Below are 12548 nucleotides of genomic sequence, written 5' to 3'. Positions count from 1 at the left end.
TATCTTTTTATGTTATCTCTTGTCCTTTAAAATGCCTACTAAATCTCATAATCCACACTTCTGCCTCCAAATACTCACTTATATGAACATAATCCCCTGAACTCTAGGGGTGTAAACAAAGCATCTATCTTAAACATAAGTTTCCTTTGCCTGTTGCTTGTGCTATTAGTTGGAGTAATCAGTTGTTGTCCACCAGACTGTAATATTGTCCAAAGGCCACAACCATCCCTAACCCCTCTATCACATCAAGGACAGTATTATTACTATAAATGCTCTTGGACTCACTTTGTATTGAAACTGAACATTAATTTTATGAAAAGCGTAAAAGCATATATTAATGCACCTAGGGTAGAAACAGCTTTGCCAAAAGTATAGTTTATTCAAAACGATAAAAATCCAGTACATGCCAGACATCTCCAGAAAGCTCAAGACTTAGTCTTACCCTCCCCCCCCTTCAGAAAAATGACTGTAGTAAACCAGAAAAAGTTTAAATAACTGGAAATGCTCCTGTGACCTATTTGATGAAAAATTTTAAATAGAACATATCATGTACTATAATATTGTGCTAAGATAATTTAGATTTCAATTTATAAATATGTATTATATGATCCAAAGATAAGACAATTACATACCCAACCCCATTTACATAGGGTTGATAATACTGCACAGAGCATTACACTGAGTTAACAAGACATATAGAGAAGGGCACATGTTCTACTTGCATCAGTCTTATTAATGTTGTGATAAGGAATTAATAAATCATCTTTTCATGTTAACTATTATTATCATATTTTACATAATCCAAGTTGGAAACCTTCAATGAGGACTGGTGTTAATTAATTTAAAAGGAGGAAGGTGACCACTTTGGGATTTCCACCATGTCACCATCCTCTTAGGAATGTCTCCTATTTGTGATATGTCCTTCTGCATTGCTCAGGCAGATACGATGGAAACATGGTTAAAGTTTCACAAGGCTGCGATTTTAGCTATTTGTTATGGAAAAAATGCTTCACTTCAAACAAGCTGGTTTTATTTTGCAATCCTGATACTCTGTTTTAACTGCCACCACAGTCAAATCGATTAAAAAGGACTCCACCATATTTAAGGTAATGACCACTACCAAACATACGTTGAACTGAAGTCTGCCCAGTTATTGGCAGTTGTAGTACACTCTGTAGGAGCAGGAGTTCCTAGCGATGTAGTGGTTTCATGCACAGAAACTTTAGGTGCAGCAGCCGCCTCAACTGCTGGCTTTACAGAAGCTGGAACTTCATTTTCAGGTATTTTCTCTGCATAGTTTGCAGGGAACCATCCAGTTTTCCCCTTCAATTCTCCACCAAGCCACCCTGGTTCTCCAGTCTGGCTTTCATCCACCTGTAGACACATTAAGGTAGAAAGTTAAGAAACATAACATACAAATGGAATTTTTACTTAAAACAATCCACCTCATTCACAGTAATTAACTTTCTCTAGTTACAGAGACGTGACACCTTCATTACAAATACAAGTTCCACCTAGGTAGAATTTTGTAATTTACCTTTGAAAGTTGATAGCTATTCCTTCTATGGCATATTAATACATAAAGGAATATTTTGCAACGTACTACTGCTTTGCAATTCTTTTTTTTCTTTTCCTTCTTTCCCCTCAAGCCAAAATTAAAAGGATTTATTGGTGGTGAGGTAGAGAGGTTTTGTTTCAGTTCTAATGCATAAACCAGGCAAGGCTTTTTAAACAGCTGCTTGAAAGTCTGTCATAGTACAGCAGATTTGGGAGAAGTGAGTTCTACAGAAATCCCTTAAATATTGATATTTCTGGTTTAACTAACAGAAAACACAGTTTAAAACAATATTCCTAGATTCTCTCTTACAGAAAATACAACAAAACCCCACAGCATATTACAAAAAACACCCATCCAACAAAGCATAGCCACAGATCTGCTGATGTATTTATACAGAACAATTCTGTGGCAAGATTTCATACATAAATTTGCAGGCCTCTGGTTCTTTCACCTCACTCCAACATCTTTGCCAAGCCATAAAGGACAGGTTGAAACAGGGCCATTTTTGCAACTGCATTTTAATTCCTACTTATTGATTATTATAATCTTATTAAGCTATGGTTTTGCAAATTCCACACTTTCCTGTGAACTCTTCTTAAACATTTCACACATCTGTTCTCCAAGCTCTACTGACAGACTACTGTCTTAGTGTGTTATTTCAACAAAAATGATTAGTTTAATTTCTGTGAGCTGCAGCTTACTACATTCAGCAAGAATTGCAGAGAAGACAAATAATTCACTATGCTACCCCTGGTGAACTGATATGGTGGCTAAATACCTCCAAGGCCATGTCAGTTGCAGAAATTTTTTAGAAGAAAAAAGGCGGTAATTGTGTTCAGTAATAATTTTGGCAAATTCGGTGTTCTAGCTATCTGATCTCTTTGGTAGGTCAAAAGAATCTCAGTTTTCAAGCAAATCCTTACATATGAATAGGGTTTGCACCTTTGATATGTAAATAACACCTACTTTGTGCAACAATCTGCTGTGGTAGCTGCAGATTCCCCAGCAATGGTCAAGTCAGAAGTAAAATCAGGCCAGTAATGAAAAGTCAGATGACCAGCCTTATGCTGTGGCTGGTCTTTGGCAAGAAGTTCTCTCATCTGTTTAGCCCAGTAGCAATCAGTATTTCAAAATATGCAAGGGTTTCAAACAACAGTGTAATTCAAGAGTTGACTGTAGCAGATAACAGTAGGGCAGGCAAGGATCCTTAAATCTGTACTTGTAAATCACCTGACACCATTCCCTAAAAATCCATTATCAATGTAAGGGATTTGTTGATAATGCTTTATGAGCTAAGGAATAAGAAATAGTATCCTTTTCTTAAGGGAGTTTTCAGTATATGACACCAGGAAAACCAGCATATAGTAGGGGGTCTTGAGCTAGATGCTTCTGTGGTTTGAAACACACCTATGAATTCACTCTATCAATTTTAACAAAATAGAACACCATCAGATGCCTGTTTGGAGAAAGAAAGGAAATTAGTGGCAAGAAAAATTATTTTTGGTAATGGTGCAAACTAGTCGCTCTAGACTAAAAGTGGGACCATTCTTTTGCCTAGAAGTGACTGAAATGGAAGCAGCAAAGTTTCTGCCTCTGATTACTTGTTTGATACCTACGAAGCTGATGGACTACTCACTTGAGTTGCTGATAGACTAATGCGCCTTAGGCCAGTTGTTGACTCTTTGACTGCTTCCTGTTGTAATTTGTATCCCACAACCCTCTTTTGAGGCAAAACAATACATTACTCCTGCTTTTTGTTGGGTCCATCTTCTCTCTCAGTCCCTATTAACTCAAAGCAAAGCCAGAGATATGGACTACATGCTTGACCGGTTCAATGTGGTTTTACTGCAGTGCAGAGCAAAATTTCCACTGCAGTTAAAGCAGCAGTATGAGTGATGGAAGGTCACAGCACAGGGTGAATCTTGGAAGGGGGAGGGAGAAATGGATTGTCAGCACCTGATGTCAAGTTGAATATCCTAAAAACCTAAGAGTAGTCACATAGTTTCTACCCTCATTCAATTAGTCAAGTAGTAACTAGAAACACTGACATACAAAGAATAGGGACTGAAAAGCTAAAAAATCTGTTATGGTGATATTCTAAAGAGGGCATCTTTGAAATGAATCAGTCATACAAAAACCACTGTGATTTTTTCAGAAAGAAATGCTTTCTACAAGCAGAGAAAAAACCAACCACTTCCCAAAGGGTGTCAAAACCAAGCAATTTAATGTCTCTTTAGAAGACAGTTTTAAGTTAAAATAATTCATAAACCAGCCTATTAGGATAGTCAAATTTATGTTTGTTCAATTATGTTTTCTATGTATACTTCTGAAAAGGCACTTTGAAGGATAATTTTAACTCTGTAACTCAAAAAATCTGGCTTCTCAGTTATTCGTATAAAATATAATTTGCATCTGGTTTTGTAGTACAGTAGTGGAACTTTAAATAAATTCCTTTGAATTATTTTTGAATGAATTTGTTCTAATTTCCTTATATTTTTACACCTACCATCCCCAAGCCCCTACAACAAACTATCCCAGATTTTTTTCCAAAATACAACTACATGTTAAATGTACACCTGTACAGAGAATTATAGCGTGTGTTGTTTTATGTTTTATTTATTCAAATATGCTTTAGAGCCACAGCTTACAACTACTTAGTTCCAGCAACTGAACACAAGTGACAGGAGTAACAGCAACCCAAACCTTAGCAGCAAAATCAACACATCCAGTTAGCAGCTCTGCCAACAGAAGGACTGGCTTTGCAGTGGTCTACTCCACTTTGACTTGGCTTGTGTATGCAGTGCATGCACACAGTAAGAGAAGCCCTCTTTTATGAAGCAACACCCTAATATTCAAACAAAAAGTATTTAATCAAAGCTAAACAGAGTACCATTATCTGTTTTGTTCAACTATCTATCCATTCAATGACAATTTTAATTCTAATCTACTTGTAGGCTTTTGATATAGATATTTTGAGACTACTGGAATTCCTGTTATAATGCTGAATATCAACCGTGGGCCAGAGGCCATATGCTGATTACGCCTACACAGGATCTAACACAACGAGGCTGTCTATGTGTCTAATACAAAGAACATTCATTCTAATTCTCACCATCAAACTCATAAGGAACTATCATTAATTTTAGACTTTCCATGGAAGCTTCTTCATGAACCTCCTGTTTAGCTTATGTCCTCTTGCTATCAGAGCCACTACAGTTCAGTAATTCATTAACCCACCTGTATTTCACCAAATTACGCTTAAGTTTATTTAAATAAGCTTTATTATACAAAATATTATCAGCAACAACAGAATCCATTCATTTACTTCAAGCTGGACCCTAAGAGCAGCAAATGCCAGCAGGACTTGCTTTGTAGAAGAGCTATCCAAAGGAAAAGAATTCCATACATTGTATACATATATTCATACACATCATAGAAACTTAAGCTCTTGAACAGACAGAGCCCTGAAAGAAGCACGGCCTTCTGGGCTCGGAATATTTGTTCCCAGACAAAAGCTTGGTTAAATTATAGTTAGGATTATAAATCAATCTTACAGCGAAATAAATTTAAAGTACATAGTAAGGTAAGAAGCTGAGAAAGCAGAAATCCACATTAAGAGAAAATATAAAAGTCCTGTAATTAAAAAGTAGAAGCATTAAAAAAATACAGCCCACACCCCATGCACTTGCTAAACCATTACACAAGACACACCAGTGCTACAGATAACTAATGTGTACTGGAAAGTCAGACAGAAGAAAGCCCTCCTCAAATTTGCAAATACTTATTTCAGAATAAACCCTCATCCTTCTCCCTCATTTCCACCAAGACAGGTTTTAAGATTCATGCACAGTGTAAAAGTGCATTACACTGTCATAAAAACTATTTACAAGCTATACATCTATTAAAGCCACAAGTCATTCTGACATAATGAATTCTGCAGTCCTATTTACATCCAGGATTCAGGCCTGGTTTCCATGTGCGCAGTAATGGATTTGAGCTTCAGCTGAATTCTTTGCTCATGGCAGTTACAGTTTGGGTGGTACCTTCTATACAGCTATACGATTATAGGACATGATTGCACAAGCACACACAAAGCCATTTATAAGTGTTAAAATGGTGAAGTGTTAGATTTGCCTAAGTTAGAACACAGTTATTCTAAGCAATACTTATTCTGTTGCACACAAACTCCTAACTGTATAGGTCAGCTTAACTACAGAGTTGCATTTATGTCATAAATTAGACACACTTTAACATGTAAGCTTGTAAATTAATAATTTCCAAAAAACATCAACTCAAACCTTTTAGACCCACAGGACACAACAAACACTTAAAGACAGAGAAGAGTCTAGGAGTCCAAATGCCCATTATCAAAAGTAAGTTCTGGTCCATTGCAGTTAAATTACTTTTGACAATGTGAGCTTGCTTGTTAATTTTACCCAAGGTGAATTTAAAAACAAGTAAACTAAATGGTAACAAAATCTGTATTTATGAAAATGAATAAATTGCATAGACTTCCTAACAGTCATATAGCACACTTACCCATTCCCTTTTAACCTCCATCAGGAAAGCAATGATTTAAAGCAAGGTAAAATTATAACATATTTCACAGAAGTGTCTTACTTATATTAACGTTTCTAAGAGTAGCCCATTTAAGCAATTACTAAGAGCAGGAGATAAATCCCACAAGAATTAGTCATCAAGTTTAATTAGAGTCAGAAGTTAGTTAATGAAAATTGAGAGTAGTTACCCTACTTTTGTAGGGTAAGTTAAAATAGAAGTCCAAAATTAACATATAGAAAGATTCAGATAACCTCAAAGTCTCTATTTGAAATGTGTGAAGTGCTCTTTAAAAATATACTTTTTCTGGCAAAAAATGTTATTTCCCTGCAAGTCTACCTAATAGTGATCGCTTTTTCTCAAGGATGAAAACAGTTTCCATGCCTAGGCTACAATCTATTTCCCAAGAAAGCCAGACAACACAGCATTTTTCAATAGCCTAAGGAGACCCATGCACCTGTATCCTCTTTCATTTAACTGCTGACCGACCAATACTATTTTCCTGACACATAATAACAATACGTTGCACTGTTATACAGAATGGCATCGGGCCTCTGAGTCATTCAGTAGTGCTACTAATCCAGGATTTGCCTTTTGTTTCCAAAAGCGCTTCTAATGCCTCACAAACACATCAGTGAAACACAGCTGAATCGATGAAAAAAACAAAACCAAAACGAAACCAAAAAAAAGGCTGAGACAGGAAGGCTCATCTCCCCAGAAAACAAGCTTTTTAAAAAATAGTTATCATTACAACTTATTAGAGTCTACAAAGAGTATTTTTTCAAAAAACAATTCTTACTAAATTGTGCCAAAACGCAATAGGTCTTAAAGTCTGTTTTGCTGGGTAGAATAATGAATACACCTTCCCACAGCGAACAAGGTTTCATTTAATAGTAACACTAGGAATTTTCATTATGAATAGACATATGCTTGTTAATATTAATAAATTACTAGTGTGATCTTAACATATACATTTAATAACTGCAGTCATTAACAACAGAACTATAATTTTAGAAATAACTAAAGACAAAAGCAGAATATTGCTTTAGAGTTTAACCTGACAGTTATAGGCTAACCACATCCCTGTATCTCATCATCTACTTAAAAAAAAAAAAAAACAAAAAAAACCCAAAAAAACCACCACAAACCAAAAAACAAAACACACAAAAGAAAGGAAATAATTCTGGACCAACACACCTGCAACCAAATGTTTAACCTTTGAAGTTTCCGCTTTTAGAAATGACGTTTTACCTACTGTGTATCCTCTTTAAATGTAAAAGTATCTCAAAAAAAGACTTAAGTAGATTAAAACCAAAAACAGTAAGTCATACAAAAAATTTCAAGTTACAATTACACTAGATCAGGGGTCCTCAAACTACGGCCCACGGGCTGGGTACGGCCCCCCAGGGTCCTCAATCTGGCCCCCACTATTTACAGAACCCCCCGTCCTGTCCCCCCCGCCGGGGGCTGGGGGGGGAAGCCAAGCAGCCGCAGATGACTGCCTGCCACTTTATCTGCACGCCGGCCCCCTGGTTAAAAAGTTTGAGGACCCCTGCACTAGATCATAACGTCAAGAACTGCCACCAGAAGAGCTGTATAAAAATTTCCAATATTACTGAAGAAGTGTCAGCACCATACAAAGACTATGTTACTGTTTATGTGATCATGATGGAAGTACAGTCATCTTGTAGTTTATTGTAATAGTTTCACATAGTATTACACTGGACATCACATTCTCTTAATAAAGGCAATTTTCCAAATTAAAAACTTCACACCGCTCTTTTACTATTCTTATAAAAAGGTAAATTTCTTAATAAAAACATACTTCATCAAAGCTAGTTTTTGATTCCACACATAATAGCCACTGTCTCAATAGAAAATAACAGGAACTTTACTCCCTAGGTACCCTGGAGGACAGACACCTCTCACTGAGATAACTTCTGTACAGGAACCTTTTTAAACACATTGACAGACACACCTGGCTCAGTATACTAAAAGTGATAACTATTTACTCAGATTATATTTAAATTTTACACTTAGAATGAACTGTTAGAAATTATCCATTATTATAATAGGGTTACTATGTCATATCACATAATTTTGGTATTCACTGAAATATTTTTCTCATGTCTATAAAAAAATCTTGCCATATATAATTTCAATCACACAAACACTTCTGTAATTTTTTCAAGTAATATCACAATCCCTTCTTACCATGACTATGTCGCCTGGCTGAATAGTGATTTCGTCGTGGCTTCTTGATTCAAAAGGATACAGTGCTCTATAGTACACTATTTTTACATCCTCCTGAGCAGAAATGGTTAGAGGAGCTTTTTCTGAGCAAAGGAAAAAAAACCCACACAGATATAAAGGTTAAGGAAAAAATAAAATATCACAACACATTATTTTTTAGATATTTGAAAAACAAGGTGAAAGTGGCAACAAAAATTAACAAACCATATATTGTCTGTAGGAAGTATATTGTCCTCTCTTTACACAAGGGAAAATATCAAAATGAATTATTTAAAATACAATTTTATTACTATTTTATAAATATCAGGTAAAATATTACTATATTTTAACTTTTATGATATATACAACTATTTTTGTAGTAAGATTCATGTACTTATGATGCAACATATATGACTCTTCAAATGCTTCAATGATTTTTTAGGTTAAATCTGATCAGCCACAGGTTCAAACAGTGATGTTCTGGCATATATCAATGGTATCCTGAATATTTTTGGAGCCTGCTTGTGTGGCAGCTTCATTTGCAGCCTGACTATACTTCCAGGAAAGATGTTTCAAAATGTTCTAGTACATATAGATTGGCTGAAAAGAGGTCACTTACAGATGGTGTATTAAAAAAATTACATGCTAAAGATGTATTATTAGAAAAAGAATACAGAAAAGCCCCAAAGGTATAAGCTAAATTGCTTTTGTATAATGCACTTCCTATTTTGTCTATTCAGTCATAAAAGTTCCCTCTGCTACTCTGCACAAACAAAACCTAGCAAGAGGACATATTAGATCAAGTCAATTCTAGATTTGGGCTAAAAGACAGAAGGTAATTTCCCCTTTATGCAATCCTTTGATCAAATTTTCAAACAAGTATCACATTCCCAATCAGTTCTCTTGTGTATGTATCAAAGCCACTTAAGGGGGAACCATGATTCCCAATAGGGGCAAAAATCAGGTTATAATGCAGAGAAAAAGCTCTCAGCTGAAAGTGATCATGTGCATAGAAGAAAAAAGGGGATTGAATCTTAGACTTCAGGTCATTTGTTTGGTAAACAACATGCACGGGGAAGGGCGAAGAGGAAGAAGGATAACTAAATTACATACTGCTACTATAAAAATTCCCAAGGCATATATTCCACATCAAAATAAAAAATGTAAAGAAAAACAAAGAAATAATTTTTGACATCTTGCATCACGATCTCACAACTTACAGTTAAGATTCTTCAGCTGGCACTGTGAGTCTCATTAACTGTGCTTTACACTCTGCTAAACACCATACTTTTAGGAAAAATAGTGAAGCCTAAAAGAAAAACTTTTTTTGGATTCTAGAGCTCAATCCATGCATGATTTACTTTATCTAGACTAACAATCCAACCTTGAAACATAATATTCTTCTGTATTAAATGGAAGACAGAATTGTTCAAGAAGCACATGCAACAGCTGTTCTTGATTTATTTTTTTTTTACCCTACCTGCATTTGACCAAGGAGCCTGGACAGCTGGCTTGACGGGCTCTTGATGTGGTTGGAAAAGTTTACTCAGTTTCTCTTGCATTTCCTGTTTCCCCTTATCCTCACTTTCCTTCTTCTTAGATATTTCTTCCCTTTTTTGCTTTTCATCTTCCTGAACTTTTTTTTGCCACTGAAGTTCTTCTTCTGGTTGTACTCGATCAAGCCGCTGTTTATCCCGTTCCTGGATTCGCCTGTTGGACAGTTAAGGTGGGTGTTTTTAAGGCAGTCAAACAAAAGATCATAAACATTAGTTGTCTTTGTGTGTGATCTATAGTATAAAGTGCACTCTATGACTTTTGCATGACTCCATATGTATTCATAAAGAAAGAGCTGTGACTCTCAGACAATCAAGAGAATACTAGTTAATGTAACCTAATACTAAGTGCAGGCCTCCATTGCCTTGAGCTGCTTTTTTCTTTGCATTTAAATAAATACCTTTTTTAAAATTTTATTTTAACTCACATATCAATTCTGTACCTTTACAATACAATTTCACAGAACTCTAGAAGAGGTATTGAGCAACCTGAGCATACAGAAGTTATAAACTACTTACCTTTTGGAGCTAAATCTAAGATGGGAAAAAATATTATTCAACACTATTTTTTCTTGTCTGAGTTCTTCAGAGATTTGTAAATGCTTTACTTACTTTATTGAGGCTGTAATATCTTCTCTACAATAACATGAGAATAAATATATACCTGTGTTTTTCTATTTATTGTATGAAACCTCACACAGGTATCTTGGAACAGTGTCTTACTTTGGTCTTACTCTTACTCTGCAAATCATAAGCTTGATAACATTCAGTATCTTACACTTTCAGTCCCACCTCTTCAACTCAACAACGTCCGAGTCTCAGCTTGGGGATTCAACAATACTTTTATGTATTGTCTTTTCACTGTTTTCCATGGCATTCATAAATCCTATGCAGTTGGTTTTAGTGATGAACCATATGGAGAAAGGAGTAAGAAAAAGAGGAAGAAAAAAATTCTCCCTTGTGTGAAGAAACAAAACTTCTTGGCACCCAAGAACCCAGACATAAGCCCTTCAGTTCCACATAAGGCTGCTTTCGAAAATCTCTTCCCAAGTGGTCCAATTTAAGCAATCTGTGTATTCCATTATATCAGCATTGCAAGTTACCATTTTCATTTGCTCCACAATTCGTTTTATTTAATCTAGGCCTGTAGATATCAACTACAGCTACTGCCAGACATTTTCAATAATGAATTCTTACCATTAAGTTTTCCCTGAAACCCAATAAGCAGCAAATTACACACTTCAATTTTTATCTGTTCAGCATGGACTTCAGCTCAAAAATACAGGAAGAAGTCAAGAACACCAAACAAATTGGTTCTGCTTATTTTCTCAAAGCCACAAACATCCCTAGGTAAGATTCAAACCAGCCAAATCAGGGAAAAAAAAAACAAAGAAGAAGAAGAAGAAAGAAGTAGTAATCAGAAAATATGGTAGTCCTGATCCTCCTGTTGAGTTGCAAGGAGTAAAATCATCTGCAAGATTCATACAGCACTCCTGTAGAACTATTCAGAAAATTTCACATTCCCAACTGTGAAAGCTAACAAGTCCTTCCCCTCTGACAGAGGACAAGACAAGAATAAGTCATCTCTGCTAGAAACAATTTGCACCATTAAATATAACTCTAAAGGGCTATAACAGATGCACAGTGTGCTTTATTTTGTTCCACGACCTATTCCACTTTCATACTTTCTTCATACTTACAAAATTAGTGACAAATGCATCACAGCAAGCTGTTTAAGATGGCAGCTACTAACTTACAAGCTCAAAAAAATCTTTGGTTGTCAATTAAACTGCTGATATCGTTTCAATATTTTAGATCATTACACCATGAATAGAGGTTAAGATACCAGAGTGAAGAATATCACTTCCTCCTTTACGAAATACTGTTACACTTTTCTGCCTTAAATGCAAGTCATCTAACAAGTTAATAAATTCGCTGTTCTGACAACTTATTTTAATTGCTGCATTTGTCCTTTGTATATTCACTTGCAAAGCATTCAGAGCCAATTACTCAGCAGTTTTGTTGTAACACTGAAGCTGCACCACACAGGCATACAGAGCTCAGTTTTCTTTTGACTTGAATGGTGTCTTACCTGGTGAGTTTAGTCAGATGGGCTTTAAATGGGAAACTGAGTTTTTAATTATGTTTCTAATAAAAGTGATTAAATCTTCCCATACTTAAAAACCACGTTTGCTCTAACTGCTGGAGCAAGCAGGCAACAATCTAGCGGGGGGTGGGGGTGGGGGGTGTATGTTTGATTTCGTTTTTCCTTCCATAGAACCTGCAGAATTTTCTTGTTTGATTGTTATGAAAGCTAATATCACAAGTTGAAGACAAAAAAGATAGTAAGAAGAGACTGAGAAGCCCAGGCCCAAGTACCAGAGCTTAAGGTTAGGAACAGAAAACTTGACATTCTGCTCTTTTCCTTACTTCAAGACTCTTGATGTTTTAATTATTGTGGATATGGCCTCTAAGCTAGGATTTACCTATACTTGCTTTTTACTCTTTCAATTTTTTTTCTCTCACCAACTGCATTATACCACTCGTGCAGTTCTTATCCCAAACACCAAGAGTAAGCCTTATTCATTTTACTCAAATGTAGGGTTTTTTTCCCTCTGAACTGTATATTACTCCCACAATCATACAAA

The 12548-nt window shown here is 35.7% G+C and overlaps 1 protein-coding gene across 4 annotated transcripts in view; it reads right to left on the bottom strand.

Moving 5' to 3' along the window:
• The window catches only part of ITSN1 (intersectin 1), a 141179-nt gene that overhangs the window by 50081 nt on the left and 78550 nt on the right, over positions 1–12548 (bottom strand). For all 4 annotated transcript variants that reach the window (XM_080374684.1, XM_080374683.1, XM_080374685.1 and 1 more), the window contains 3 exons: positions 9828–10057; positions 8330–8451; positions 1130–1374 (listed from right to left, as the gene is read on the bottom strand). In XM_080374684.1, coding sequence (XP_080230810.1) covers positions 1130–1374; positions 8330–8451; positions 9828–10057 — 597 coding nt within the window. The remainder of the gene's footprint in view (positions 1–1129; positions 1375–8329; positions 8452–9827; positions 10058–12548) is intronic.

The sequence above is a fragment of the Falco punctatus genome (assembly GCF_963210335.1).
Source record: "Falco punctatus genome assembly, chromosome: 2".
Lineage (NCBI taxonomy): Eukaryota > Metazoa > Chordata > Aves > Falconiformes > Falconidae > Falco > Falco punctatus.
Note: the sequence above shows the minus strand (reverse complement) of the source record. Positions and strands in the feature narration are given on the sequence as shown.